This window comes from Lytechinus pictus, chromosome 15 (assembly GCF_037042905.1).
Source record: "Lytechinus pictus isolate F3 Inbred chromosome 15, Lp3.0, whole genome shotgun sequence".
Classification (NCBI taxonomy): Eukaryota; Metazoa; Echinodermata; class Echinoidea; order Temnopleuroida; family Toxopneustidae; genus Lytechinus; species Lytechinus pictus.
Window position 1 is genome coordinate 44,732 of NC_087259.1, and position 16,530 is coordinate 61,261.

Here is a 16,530-nt window from a genome sequence, read left to right on the forward strand (position 1 = left end):
ATAAAAGAGAAAAATCCAACAAGCATAACACTGAAAATTTCATCAAAATCGGATGAAAAATAAGAAAGTTATGACATTTTGAAGTTTTGCGTAATTTCACAAAACAGTTCCTGGTCGGTATGCAAATGAGCAGACTGATGACGTCATCCTCTCACTATTTCTTTTGTATTTTATTATATGAAATATGAAATTTTCTCCTCGTTGTCAAGTGAAACAACGTTTAATTCCTCCCTGAACATGTACAATTAGCATTGTTTGATACTATATGGCTCAGTCAAGTTGTTCCTTATTGTCAAATCTGCAAAAAATGAAATATTGTTTAGTTCAAACAATAAAAAACAAAAGAAATAGTGAGTGATGGACATCATCAAGTGTCTCATTTGCATGTCACTGCCTTGTGCATATCACTGTTTTGTGAAAAATAAGCGAAACTTTAAAATGTCATAACTTATTTTACATCCGATTTTGATGAAATTTTGTTTTTCTCAAGGCTTAACGAGTATTTCGTATTCTTTTCTCCTTCAATCCATTTGATCCTCGCCCTAATACCGGCCCCTTTTGTCTCTGATTTATACAACTTTTCTATTTTTCTTTGATACTATAATAATAATAATAGCTGTATTTATAAAGCGCCTTTTGCCAGAGGATACAAAGTGCTGCTATTATTACCCCGGCTTTAGCTCGAGCTACCATCACCGGCGCTCAGTGCATGCAAGGAATTAATCCTGCCGGTTAAACTGTTTCATTTTAAGATGCATTTTCCTCCAGGATTCACTTCACCTGGGTCGAGTGCAGATAAATTTCTTACTAAAGGAAAACACGCCATGGTTAGGATTCGAACCCACGACCCTCTGTTTGAAAGGCGAGAGTCAGAACCACTAGACTACGACGCGCCCGTACCCATTTTCTGTATCTATATTTTGCACATTAACATCTATATATTTCTCCCCCCAAAAAGTTCTCTTCCAAAGTAGTAGTACTTAGTATTTTTTCTCTTTGTGTTAATTTACGAATTTTGATTTTCAACAATTCCCATTTTGTAATTGCAGATGAATTTGTGTTTGAAAAAGATACTTTTATGTCACAAATCTGATTTTGGTAAGATCTGTCCAGTAGCCTGGACCTTCTTTTCGTCTTTTCTGTAAAGTCATCTTCAAAGAATGGTCTTTATTGTCTACTCGAATAGCAAGTCTAATATCTGCTGATATTGATTTTTTTATATATATTGTGATCTTCTTACCCAAAAGTGTGAACGTGATGCTCTTTTTAAGGAACACATTTCTCCATGAAAACTGTTTCAGTTTAGGATGCATTTTCCTCCAGACGTCATAGAGAGTTTCTAATTATTTTTTGTAAAAATTTATGTTTACTGTAAATATTTATGTTTACTGTAATAACTATTTTCTGATCCTTGTACATCTTTATTTACGTGATTTATTATCACATGCATGATTAAAATAACCTACCATCTTTTGCGTCTTTTAACCACAATATTCTCTATAACAAGGTTTTGTTGAAACAATATAGCGACTCCACATGAATTGAGAGGGAAAAAGGGCCCTTGCCATTCATTTCTGACCATAAATTCTAAATCATGTGACTAAAATGTTTCCTGAAAAAAAAGTCTGCTCTTTGATGTTTAAACAAACGAAATATTTGATTTCTCTTTTCCTTATTTCTAAGACCTCGAACATTCAGACTTAAAAGATGGCAAGTGAACATAAATATTTTAAGTTAAGATATTTGAACTCCATGCATTGTTCTTCCTCAATGCAACTGATTTGGTCTGATAAAGAACCAAACATTTATGTCTGAAATACCTTCGATAAAAATACCTTCGGTAAGTTTCAATGGGCATATTCGTAAATGTCTCCAATAGAAGATAACCGAAATCTTTTGCAAAATAACAAAGGAATGTCGTTTTTTATATAAATTTGCTTCATTCTCTTTTTTTGGTTGTCTTTTCTGTGCTTTAAGTTTTCTCTTTGTGTTCATTAGATTTTTGGTTTCTCGGGCGATTCTGCTGAAAGCTCTGAATATTCTTGCAAGCTTGTCGTTTTTTGACTCTGCTGTCGAGAAATCATCATACAAATGACATTCCTCATGCACAATCTTATGTTTACAGCATGAAATAATGATAATATCATATCTTTCATATCATGCTCACATTATTATAGTGTTATTGGAATTTACTATTGGAATGTGGAAATAAATTCATTACATGTGTCCATGATGTGTCTCCCCGTTAACAAAAAAAATGCGGCAATGCATGACTAATTCAATTAATTTTGTTTATTCTTGGTGGACAAAATATTTATAAATACAAATACAGTTTCATACAATAAAATACAACAAAGCATATTGGGAATATGACATGGGAAAATGACATAGTTGGGAATATGATCATGGTATATTCATAACATTAAAATTAATGCAAAGCTTAGATGAAATGTTATATTTTTATTTTTATTTGTTTAGATTATGATTTGATATTCAGTGTTTGTTTGTATGATTTTACTTGCACCTGTTAAAATCATATTATTTACAGCCTGTAGTACTCCTTGGAGCTGTTAAGTTCATACCAAACCAATTCTGTTTTCGTGCTAAAATAGCTTTATATTGGGTAATAGAGTATACATTGAGCAAAAACGATGAAAGTTTCATCAGAATCGGACAACTTAATAGGAAAACAGTTAATTACACGCAGTAATGAATATGGAATATTTGCGCAGATGATGTCAGGTTCCACAACTTATGTTAAATATGCATACACGAAATCACAATTATTACATATTTTCCTACATTGGGTGCATATTTTTCCCTATAATAATAGAAACGTCAGCAATGCTTTCTCTTTTCGACTCGTCAGGTTTTCCAAAATCGGATTCATCCGACACTTTCACCTATTTTTCAACTGAAAATCCACATTCTTTGCAAGAATCATGCCTGCCAAATTCGATCCTAATGAAATCAAAACTGTGTGTCTGAAGGCTGTGGGTGGGTGGAATGGAAGGGTCTGAAGATCACCGTCATGTTGACCATTCAGAACCGTCAGGCCAAAGAAGGTCAAGAACATCTCACACAGCGGGAACATCCCCATCGACGCCATCACGAGGGAGCGTTCCATGGCTCGTGAGTTCAAGGAAGTCTTGGGAACGGCTCAGTCTGTAGGATGCACTGTGGAAGAACAGAACCGGCATGATATCATTGATCAGATCAATGATGGAGACATAGAAATCCTAGCGGAATGATGTGGATTGTGCAACAAGGACGCCTCCTTGTTGCACATCCAGATCATTCCGCTTTGATTTCAGTCCAGCATTTAACATCTTATGCTGTGATTAAAGACATCACAAAGAAAAAAAAAAAGCAAAAAAATAATTTTTTTGTTTCATTCTTGGTGGAAAAAAGACAAGAGAATTGACATAACATCATTAGCTTGCTCACTAGATATTCATGAAGCAGGGGTGACGGAAATTTTAAGTAAGACAAACACACGTTTTTGGATAGAGCTTTAAAGAATGAAATTGGATGGTGATAGCTTTAAAAAAAGTCAGTACAAATAGAGCTTTAAAGTATTGAATGGATAGACATTTAAAGAATGGAATGAATAGAGCTTGAAATTATGGATAGAAAAAAAACAGGATGGATAGACCTTTAAAGAGTATACTCTTTAGACAAAGGTTTTAAAAATGGATAGAACTATGGAGCTGTGAAAAATGGATAGAACTATGGAGCTGTGAAAAATGGAATGGATAGAGCTTTGAAATACTGAATCGATAGAGCTTTAAAGAGCTAAATGGATAGATCTTTAAAATATTTGAATGGTTATAGCTTTATGGAATGGAAATGAAAGAGCTTTAAAGAATGGAATGGATCAAGCTTTAAAATGAATGGACTCGATAGAGCTTTAAAAAATGGAATTTTTTAAATGGTTAGAGCTGAAAGAATGGAATGGATGGAGTTTTAAAGAATGGAACGAACAGTGCTTTAAATGATGGATAGACGTTTAAAGAATGAAATGGATAGGACTTTCAAGAATGGAGTGTATAGAGCTTTAAATAATAGTTTTACAGAATGGAAAGAGCTTTGAAGAATGAATAAAACTTTAAAGAATGGATAAAGCTTTAAAGATTGGAAGTGATAGATTTTTAAATAAAGGATAGAGCCTAGAAAAATGGATTGGACAGAGCATTACAGAATAGAATCGATAGATTTGTACAGAATGGATAGTGCTTTAAAGAATAAGTAGAACTTATAAGAATGGAATGGATAGAGCTTTAACAATGAATAAAACTTTAAAGAATGGAATGGATAAAGCTTTAAAGATTGGAAGTGATAGATTTTTAAATGGATAGAGCTTAGAAAAATGGATTGGACAGAGCATTACAGAATAGAATGGATAGATTTTTACAGAATGGATAGTGCTTTAAAGAATGAATAGAACTTATAAGAATGGAATGGATAGAGCTTTAAGATTGGAATGGATAAAAATTCAAAAAATGGAATGAATAGAGCTTAACGAATGGAATGTGTGAAGCTTTAATGAATGGACTTGGATAGAGCTTTAAAAAATGGTTAGAGCTTGGAAGAATTGAATGGATGGAGCTTTAAAGAATGGAACGCACAGTGCTTTAAATGATGGATAGAGCTTTGAATAATGAATAAAACTTTAAATAATGGATGGAGCCTTAGAAGAATAGAATGGATTTAGCTTTAAATGTAGCTTTAAAGAATGGAATTCTTTAAAGATTGATAGAACTCTTGAGAATGGATAAAAATGGAATGGAATGGATAAAAATTCAAAAAATGGAATTAACTTAAAGAATGGAATGTGTAGAGCTTTAATGAATGGACTGGATAGAGCTTTAAAAAATGGATAGAGCTTTAAGATTGGAATGGATAAAGATTTAAAGAATGGAATGAATAGAGCTTGAATAATGGAATGGGTAGAGCTCTCAAGAATGGATTTGATGGAGTTTTAAAGAATGGATAGTGCTTTAAAGAACGGATTTCGAAGAGCTTAAAAGGATGGAATGGATAGAGCTTTAAGAATGAAAGGGATAGATTTTTAAATAATGGATGGAGCTTAGAAGAAGAGAATGGATGAAGCTTTAAAGAACTAAATGTATATAGCTTTAAAGAATGGAACGCATAGAGCTTTAAAGAATAGAATGAATAGAGTATTACAGAATAGAATGGGTAGAACTTGATTGATTGGATAGAGCTTTACGATTGGAATGGATATAGATTTAAAGAATGGAATGAATAGAGCTTAAAAAATGGAATTGATGGAGCTTTAAAGAATGGATAGTGCTTTAAAGAATTAATTTCAAAAGAGCTTTTAAAAATGGAATGGATAGAGCTTTAAAGAATGAAAGGGGTAGATTTTTAAATAATGGAGTGAATGGAGCTTTAAAGATTGGAATGGAAACAGCTTTATGAATGAATAGAACTTTAAAGAATAGAGTGGATAGAGCTTTAAAGAATGAATAGTGCTTTAAAAATGGATAAAATAGAGCTTTAAAGAATGGGAGTGGAATGGGAAAGAGCTTTAAAAAACTAAATGGATAGACGTTTAAAGAATGAAATGGATAGACCTTCGATATACTGCATTGCCAGTGCTTAAGAGAGCTTAATGTATAGAGCGTTAAAGCTTTGAATAAATAAATGGATAGATTTTTAAAGAATGGAATGGATAGAGCTTTAAAGAATGGAAGGGATAGAGCATTAAAGTGCTTTAAAGAACGGATTTCGAAGAGCTTAAAAGGATGGAATGGATAGAGCTTTAAGAATGAAAGGGGTAGATTTTTAAATAATGGATGGAGCTTAGAAGAAGAGAATGGATGAAGCTTTAAAGAACTAAATGTATATAGCTTTAAAGAATGGAACGCATAGAGCTTTAAAGAATAGAATGAATAGAGTATTACAGAATAGAATGGGTAGAACTTGATTGATTGGATAGAGCTTTACGATTGGAATGGATATAGATTTAAAGAATGGAATGAATAGAGCTTAAAAAATGGAATTGATGGAGCTTTAAAGAATGGATAGTGCTTTAAAGAATTAATTTCAAAAGAGCTTTTAAAAATGGAATGGATAGAGCTTTAAAGAATGAAAGGGGTAGATTTTTAAATAATGGAGTGAATGGAGCTTTAAAGATTGGAATGGAAACAGCTTTATGAATGAATAGAACTTTAAAGAATAGAGTGGATAGAGCTTTAAAGAATGAATAGTGCTTTAAAAAATGGATAAAATAGAGCTTTAAAGAATGGGAGTGGAATGGGAAAGAGCTTTAAAAAACTAAATGGATAGACGTTTAAAGAATGAAATGGATAGACCTTCGATATACTGCATTGCCAGTGCTTAAGAGAGCTTAATGTATAGAGCGTTAAAGCTTTGAATAAATAAATGGATAGATTTTTAAAGAATGGAATGGATAGAGCTTTAAAGAATGGAAGGGATAGAGCATTAAATAATGGATAGACGTTTAAAGGTATTAACTTTGTGAACAGCCGATTTAAAAAATCAAACCAAGATGAAACATGTGTACAAGTGCATGTATTAGAATAAACCCTGAAAACAACCATTATTGAGAATGAAAAGCTAAAACTACAAGTCAAACCCCGATTTTGTAAATAGTACACATAAGTGTATGGGATGAAATTAAGATGGTGTTTTCGGTCACTTTATATTTCAATTTTTGAAGCACTAAATTATTATTTTCAAACGCAGTTTTTTCTGGGCTTCATTTTTGTGACAAGTGACAAGTGTGACCTTCTAGCTCAGATTTTTTAAAAGTCAAACCAATGTTAACCAATCACTTTAAACACTGTCAATTCAGTATATCAAAGGTCTATCCATTTCATTCTTTAAACGTCTATCCATTTAGTTCTTGAAAGTTCTATCCATTTCATTCTTTAAATGTCTATCCATTTCATTCATTAAACGTCTATCAATTCTTTAAAGCTTTTTCCTTCCACTATTTACAGCTCTTTTCATTCCATTCTTTGAATCTTCATCCATCCAATCTTTAAAGCTCTATTCACTCCATTATTTAAAACTCTATCCATTCCATTCTTTAAAGGTATTGTTTAACTTTGTGAGCAGCCAATTTAAACATGTGTACAAGTGCATGTATTAGAACTAATAAACCCTGAAAACAACCATTATTGAGAATAAAAAGCTAAAACTACAAGGCAAACCCAGATTTTGTAATTAGGCGTCTTATAGACGCCTAAATAGTACACATAAGTGTATGGGATGAAATTAAGATGGTGTTTTCGGTCACTTTATATTTCAATTTTTGAAGCACTAAATAATTATTTTCGAACGCAATTTTTTCTGGGCTTAATTTTTGTAACATATCACAGACACAGGTGACAAGTGTGACCTTCTAGCTCAGATTTTTTAAAAGTCAAACCAATATTAACCAATCACTTTAATGGATAGAACTTTAAATGGATTGGATTGAGTTTAAAAGAATGGATTAAAGTGAGCTTTAAATAATTGTTAGACCTTTAAAAAAAATTTCTTTAAAGAAAAAGATGGATAGAGCTTTGAAGAATTCAATATAATGGGTTTTAAAGAATGAAAAGGACAGGGGCGGTATTCTGAGGTCATTTTATCTTTAAAATATTTTATTTTATCTCTTAAAATGAAATTGGTATTCTGAGATGACATTTTATCTCTCAGATAAAATTTGAAATTTTATCTTGCTTATAAATTTTATCTTGCGTATCTATGATGATACGCAACAGAGCAGTGGCTGCGTAGACATACCCATCGCGTATCTGGCCATTGCAACGCGGGTAATGTGCTTGCGCCCAAGTTACTTTGAAGAAAAAATAAAATAAACTTAAAAGAGGGTAGGGGCTATTTTATCTCCACGACGTTGATTTCGTCAATATTTCTAGGTGAATTAACTCCAACTGTTGGCATGAAATTTAAGAGAAATGATATATTCATTGAGAACAACACCTTAAAGTTATTCCTGTACAATCAGGAAGCATTTCATAAGACTTTTCTTGACTAATATTGTCTTTGAAATGATGCTTGAAAAGATGCGATATAGACTTCGAAAAAGAGATGAGAGTAATGCAATTTTAGTTAAAAAGAAATCTCTGTAAAGACGCGCAAGCGTATAGTGCAAGCGTATTGAAGTCAATAAATTGACGCAATCTCACTCCTTCGCCACACCTCCTAGCGGAATGGATTTCCATTGGTTGAGTGATATGAGAGAGCTATAAAAGCGCGTTTCTAATTGGATATTGATTAAAAAATAGGTGTGTCTTACAGAGATAAAATGAAGATAAAATTGTTCTCAGAATACCAATTCGGAGAGATTTTAAGGGTATTTTATCTCACTGATTTTAACGGAGATAAAATATTTTATTTTAACTGAGATAAAATGGATCTCAGAATACCACCCCAGAGCTTTTAAAATTGGATTGAGCTATTAAGAATGGAATGGAATGAAAAGAGCTTTAGATAATGGATGGATAGAGGTTAAAAAGAATGGAATGGATAGAACTTTAAACTCCTGAATCGATAAAACTTTAGATAATGGAATGGATAGAGCTATACATAATGGAATGAATAGAGCTTTGAAATATTGAATCGACAGAGCTTTTGAAAGCGTTAAAAAAAATTGTAATGGTCTTTTTAAAGAATGAAAAGGATAGAGCCTTAAAGAATGCATGGAACGTAAAAGAATGGATCGGATAGAGCTTCATACAAACTGAATAAATAGTTTTTAATAATGGGTAGAACTTTAAAGAATGGATAGTGTATAGAGCTATAACGAAGAATGGAATGAATAGTGCTTTAAAGTGATTTAGTTAACATTAGTTTGACTTTTAAAAAATCTGAGCTAGAAAGTCACACTTGTCACCTGTCTTGTGATATGTTACAAAAATGAAACCCAGAAAAAATCGCGTCCGAAAATCATTATTTAGTTGCTTAAAAAATTGAAATATAAAGTGATCGGAAACACCATCTTAATTTCATCCCATACACTTATGTGTACTATTTAGGCGTCTATAACACGCCTATTTACAAAATCGGGGTTTGCCTTGTAGTTTTCGCTTTTCATTCTCAATAATGGTTGTTTTCAGGGTTTATTAGTTCTAATACATGCACTTGTACACATGTTTAAATTGGCTGCTCACAAAGTTAAACAATACCTTTAAAGAATGGAATGGATAGACTTTTAAATAATGGAGTGAATAGAGCTTTAAAGATTGGATGGATGAAGATTCAAAGAATGGAATTAAAAGAGCTGTAAATAGTGGAAGGAAAAAGCTTTAAAGAATTGATAGACGTTTAATGAATGAAATGGATAGACATTTAAAGAATGAAATGGATAGAACTTTCAAGAACTAAATGGATAGACGTTTAAAGAATGAAATGGATAGACCTTTGATATATTGAATTGACAGTGTTTAAGAGAGCTTAATTGATAGAGCGTTAAAGAATGAAATGGATAGAGCATTAAATAATGGATAGATTTTTAAAGAATGAAATGGATAGAACTTTAAAGAACTCAATGGATAGACATTTAAAGAATGAAATGGATAGACCTTTGAAATACTGAATTTGACAGTGCTTAAGAGAGCTTAATGAATAGAGCGTTAAAGAATGGAGTGGATAGAGCATTAAATAATGGATAGACACATTGTGTTAAGTTGATGATCATATTTCGTTTCTTTTTTTGATTGTCTTTTCTGTGCTTTAAGTTTTCTCTTTGTGTTCATTAGATTTTTGGTTTCTCAGGCGATTCTGCTGAAGCTCTGAATATTCTTGCAAGCTTGTCGTTTTTTTACTCTGCTGTCGAGAAGTCATCATACAAATGACATTCCTCGTGCATAATCTTATGTTTACAGCATGAAATAATGATAAAATCATATCTTTCATATCATGCTCACATTATTATAGTGTTATTGGAATGTGAAAATAAATTCAGTTCATGTGTCCATGATGTTTCTCCCTGGTAACAAAAAAAATGCGGCAATGCATGACTAATTCAATTAATTTTGTTTATTCTTGGTGGACAAAATATTTATAAATACAAATACAGTTTCATACAATAAAATACAACAAAGCATATTGGGAATATGACATGGGAAAATGACATAGTTGGGAATATGATCATGGTATATTCATAACATTAAATTAATGCAAAGCTTAAATGCAATGTTATATTTTTATTTCCTTGTTAGATTATGATTTGATATTCAGTGTTTTGTTTGTATGATTTTACTTGCACCTGTTAAAATCATATTATTTACAGCCTGTAGTACTCATTGGAGCTGTTAAGTTCATACCAAACCAATTCTGTTTTCGTGCTAAATTAGCTTTATATGGGGTAATAGAGTATACATTGAGCAAAAACAATGAAAGTTTCATCAAAATCGGACAACTTAATAGGAAAACAGTTAATTACACGCAGTAATGAATATGGAATATTTTTGGCTGATAATGTCAGGTTCCACAACTTATGTTAAATACAGTCAGACCGCAGGGTCCCTATGCTAATGAGCAAAAAGGCCAGATTCATCCAAATCATCTCGTGGCTGAATCCTCCTCCTTGCAAAATCTCGTGATTTGTGAGATTTTCTTTCTCTAAGAATTAACCTGTTTTAACCTCAAGTTAAATGAAATATTATTGCACCATCAGATAGAGTAAAAGTTACTCTTTCATATTGGTCATTAATTTTGTATACAATATTTTGTTAAATAAGTAAATTTCTGGCCTGAAAATGTGCCTCAAAACTGAATTTTCTTCCTCTGTTTTCTTTTTCAAATTGTGCAAAACTTTTTATTTTGAGCCTCAATGATATTTATATCAACATAAAGCTGAACTTCTGTACTTTCTCACAATGCCACTCTTGATATACAGCACCTTTTATAATCGGGTCAAGATAACACTTTTCCCACCAAGGTACAAGACGAGATTTCTGAAATTTTGTACTTGCATGAAATCCAGAATTCTGATTGGCTGGATAAAGATTCACAGAACAACAGGCGTGGGGTATTTGAGGAGATTACCACATGGGAAGTGTGACCTTCCCACGAACCCAAGCACTGGAACCGTTGGAATTTGCCAGTGTGCGGTCTCTTTGACCAATCAGAGTGCAGTATTCTTGTTTTCAAGCTGCTTCATGTACTTGGCAAATGAAAAGTGTGATCTTGACCCGATTAAACCAATTCTTATTTTGAAACCTATATCATTTCAAAGCATACGTATTTAGCTTTATCATGATATAAAAATCATTTGGGCTCAAACAAAAATAAAGTGTGAAAATAGCAGCTTTTGTCAGGTGAAAATATTTATTTTGTAGCATATTTTAGATCAAAATTTTAACCTATATTACAAAATCTTTGAATAAATCCAAACACAATGACATGAAAGAATGATTCTTCTTCTTTACAATGGTACCAAATTCATGAAATTCGATGCACAATTAGAGCAGCAATGACCGAATGAAAAGAGGTGATTTGGTCCGCATCAAGCTCATTAAATATGCAAAACATCTCAAGTCATGAATATCACTTGGATGAAAGAAGCCACTTTCTTGGGACTCTTCGGTCGTTTCCAAAATCGGATTCATCCGACACTTTCACCTATTTTTCAACTCAAAATCCCCATTCTTTGCAGAATCATGCCTGCCAAATTCGACCCTAATGAAATTAAAACTGTGTGTCTGAGGGCTGTGGGTGGGTGGAATGGAAGGATCTGAAGATCACCGTCATGTTGACCATTCAGAACCGTCAGGCCAAAGAAGGTCAAGAACATCTCACACAGCGGGAACATCCCCATCGACGCCATCACGAGGGAGCGTTCCATGGCTCGTGAGTTCAAGGAAGTCTTGGGAACGGCTCAGTCTGTAGGATGCACTGTGGAAGAACAGAACCGTCATGATATCATTGATCAGATCAATGATGGAGACATTGAAATCCTAGAGGAATGATGTGGACGCCTCCTTGTTGCACATCCAGATCATTCCGCTTTGATTTCAGTCCAGCATTTAACATCTTATGCTGTGATTAAAGACATCACAAAGAAAAAAAAAAGAAAATTTTTTTTTGTTTCATTCTTGGTGGAAAAAAGACAAAAGAATTGACATAACATCATTAGCTTGCTCTAAGTTATTCATGAAACAGGGGTGGCGGAAATTTTAAGTAAGACAAACACACGTTTTTAGATAGAGCTTTAAAGAATGAAATTGGATGGTGATAGCTTTAAACAAAGTCAGTACAATAGAGCTTTAAAGTATTGAATGGATAGACATTTAAAGAATGGAATGAATAGAGCTTGAAAGAAATAAATGAAAAGGGATGGAGCTTTTTAAAATGGATAGAGATTTCAAGAATGGAATGGACAGATTTTTTGAGAATAGATAGAGCTTTAAAGAATGGAACAGATAGAGCTTGTAAGAATTGAGTAGAGGTTAAAAGAATGGAATGGATAGATTCTTTAAAATACTGAATGGATAGATTCTTTAAAATACTAAATAGAGCTCTAAGTTATGGATAGAGCTTGAAAGAATGGTATGGATAAAGCTTTAAAAAATATTTGAATTGTTAAAGCTTTATGGAATGGAAATGAAAGAGCTTTAAAGAATGCAATGGATCAAGCTTTAATGAATGGACTCGATAGAGCTTTAAAAAATTGATTTTTTTTTTAATGGATAGAGCTGAAAGAATGGACAGTGCTTTGAAGAATGAATAAAACTTTAAAGAATGAAATGGATAAAGCTTTAAAGATTAGAAGTGATAGATGTTTAAATGGAGGATAGAGCTTAGAAAAATGGATTGGACAGAGCATTACAGAATAGAATGGATTAGAATTTTAAAGAATGGATCACTATCCATTCTGTGAAAATTCTGTAAAATTCTAATCCATATTCTTTAAAGAATAAATAGAACTTATAGCAATGAAATGGATAGAGCTTAAAGAATGAATAAAACTTTAAAGAATGGAATGGATAAAGCTTTAAAGATTGGAAGTGATAGATTTTCAAATGAAGGATAGAGCTTAGAAAAATGGATTGAACAGAGCATTACAGAATAGAATGGATAGATTTTTATGGAATGGATAGACCTTTGATATACTGAATTGACAGTGCTTAAGAGTGGACTAGATAGAGCTTTGAATAAATGAATGGATAGAGCTTTCAAAAATTGGAATGAAAAGAACTTTAAAGAATTGAATTGATAGAGCTTTAAAGAATGGAATGGATAGAGCTTTAAAGAACTAAATGGATAGAGCTTTCAAGAATGGAATGAAAAGTGCTTTAAAGAATTGAATAAATAGAGCTTTAAAGAATACATTCTATCTATGGATAGAGCTTTAAAGAATCCATTCTATCTATGGATAGAGCTTTAAAGAACTAAATGGATAGAGCTTTCAAGAATGGAATGAAAAGAGCTTTAAAGAATTGAATAAATAGAGCTTTAAAGAATCCATTCTATCTATGGATAGAGCTTTAAAGAACTAAATGGATAGAGCTTTCAAGAATGGAATGAAAAGAGCTTTAAAGAATTGAATGGATAGAGCTTTAAAGAATAGAAGGGATAGAACTTTAAAGAATGGAAGGGATAGAGCATTAAATAATGGATAAACGTTTAAAGGTATTGTTTTACTTTGTGAGCAGCCGATTAAAAAAATTCTCAAACCAAGACGAAACATAAGTACAAGTGCATGTATTAGAATAAACCCTGAAAACGACCATTATTGAGAATGAAAAGCTAAAACTACAAGGCAAGCCCCGATTTTGTAAATAGGCGTCTTATACACATAAGTGTATAGGATGAAATTAAGATGGTGTTTTCGGTCACTTTATGAATATAAAATGACCGGAAACACCATCTTAATTTCATTCTCTACACTTGTGTGTACTATTTACAAAATCGGGGTTTGCCTTGTAGTTTTCGCTTTTCATTCTCAATAATGGTTGTTTTCAGGGTTTATTAGTTCAAATACATGCACTTGTACACATGTTTCATCTTGGTTTGCGAATTTTTTTAATTGGCTGCTCAGAAAGTTAAACAATACCTTTAAAGAATGGAATGGATTGAGTTTCAAATAATGGAGTGAATAGAGCTTTAAAGAATGGAAGGGATAGAGCATTAAATAATGGATAGACGTTTAAAGGTATTGTTTTACTTTGTGAGCAGTCGATTAAAAAAATTTGCAAACCAAGATGAAACATGTGTACAAGTGCATATGTATTAGAACCAATAAACCCTGAAAACGACCATTATTGAGAATAAAAAGCTAAAACTACAAGGCAAACCCCGATTTTGTAAATAGGCGTCTTATACACATAAGTGTAAGGGATGAAATTAAGATGGTGTTTTCGGTCACTTTATAAAGTGACCGGAAACACCATCTTAATTTCATATCATACACTTATGTGTACTATTTACAAAATCGGGGTTTGCCTTGTAGTTTTCGCTTTTCATTCTCAATAATGGTTGTTTTCAGGGTTTATTAGTTCATATACATGCACTTGTACACATGTTTCATCTTGGTTTGCGAATTTTTTAAATTGGTTGCTTAGAAAGTTAAACAATACCTTAAAAGAATGGAATGGATTGAGTTTTAAATAATGGAGTGAATAGAGCTTTAAAGATTGGATGGATGAAGATTCAAAGAATGGAATGGAAAGAGCTTTAAAGAATTGAATGGATAGAGCTTCAAAGAATGGAAGGGATAGAACTTTAAAGAATGGAAGGGATAGAGCATTAAATAATGGATAGACGTTTAAAGGTATTGTTTTACTTTGTGAGCAGCCGATTAAAAAAATTATCAAACCAAGATGAAACATGTGTACAAGTGCATGTATTAGAATAAACCTTGAAAACGACCATTATTGAGAATGAAAAGCTAAAACTACTAAAGCTAAAATCCCATACACTTATAAGTACTATTTACAAAAATCGGGGTTTGCCTTGTAGTTTTCGCTTTTCATTCTAAATAATGGTTGTTTTCAGGGTTTATTTGTTCTAATACATGCACTTGTACACATGTTTCATCTTGGTTTGATAATTTTTTTAATCGGCTGCTCACAAAGTAAAACAATACCTTTAAACGTCTATCCATTATTTAATGCTCTATCCCTTCCTTTCTTTAAAGTTCTATCCCTTCCATTCTTTAAAGCTCTATCCATTCAATTCTTTAAAGCTCTTTCCATTCCATTCTTTGAATCTTCATCCATCCAATCTTTAAAGCTCTATCCATTCCATTATTTATAAAACTCAATCCATTCCATTCTTTAAAGGTATTATTTAACTTTCTGAGCAGCCAATTTAAAAAATTCGCAAACCAAGATGAAACATGTGTACAAGTGCATGTATTTGAACTAATAAACCCTGAAAACAACCATTATTGAGAATGAAAAGCTAAAACTACAAGGCGAACCCCGATTTTGTAAATAGGCGTCTTATACACATAAGTGTATAGGATGAAATTAAGATGGTGTTTTCGGTCACTTTATAAAGTGACCGGAAACACCATCTTAATTTCATATCATACACTTATGTGTACTATTTACAAAATCGGGGTTTGCCTTGTAGTTTTCGCTTTTCATTCTCAATAATGGTTGTTTTCAGGGTTTATTAGTTCATATACATGCACTTGTACACATGTTTCATCTTGGTTTGCGAATTTTTTAAATTGGTTGCTTAGAAAGTTAAACAATACCTTAAAAGAATGGAATGGATTGAGTTTTAAATAATGGAGTGAATAGAGCTTTAAAGATTGGATGGATGAAGATTCAAAGAATGGAATGGAAAGAGCTTTAAAGAATTGAATGGATAGAGCTTCAAAGAATGGAAGGGATAGAACTTTAAAGAATGGAAGGGATAGAGCATTAAATAATGGATAGACGTTTAAAGGTATTGTTTTACTTTGTGAGCAGCCGATTAAAAAAATTATCAAACCAAGATGAAACATGTGTACAAGTGCATGTATTAGAATAAACCTTGAAAACGACCATTATTGAGAATGAAAAGCTAAAACTACTAAAGCTAAAATCCCATACACTTATAAGTACTATTTACAAAAATCGGGGTTTGCCTTGTAGTTTTCGCTTTTCATTCTAAATAATGGTTGTTTTCAGGGTTTATTTGTTCTAATACATGCACTTGTACACATGTTTCATCTTGGTTTGATAATTTTTTTAATCGGCTGCTCACAAAGTAAAACAATACCTTTAAACGTCTATCCATTATTTAATGCTCTATCCCTTCCTTTCTTTAAAGTTCTATCCCTTCCATTCTTTAAAGCTCTATCCATTCAATTCTTTAAAGCTCTTTCCATTCCATTCTTTGAATCTTCATCCATCCAATCTTTAAAGCTCTATCCATTCCATTATTTATAAAACTCAATCCATTCCATTCTTTAAAGGTATTATTTAACTTTCTGAGCAGCCAATTTAAAAAATTCGCAAACCAAGATGAAACATGTGTACAAGTGCATGTATTTGAACTAATAAACCCTGAAAACAACCATTATTGAGAATG

At 32.3% G+C, this 16,530-nt stretch overlaps 1 protein-coding gene across 1 annotated transcript; it reads left to right on the top strand.

The window, feature by feature from the left end:
* Positions 1–3,031: 3,031 nt before the first annotated feature.
* Positions 3,032–11,972, top strand: LOC135156861 (large ribosomal subunit protein uL11-like). Its single transcript, XM_064110602.1, has 2 exons — positions 3,032–3,132; positions 11,768–11,972. Exons 1-2 carry the CDS (start codon positions 3,032–3,034, stop codon positions 11,970–11,972), a joined length of 306 nt encoding a protein of 101 aa, XP_063966672.1.
* The last annotated feature ends 4,558 nt before the right edge of the window (positions 11,973–16,530 follow it).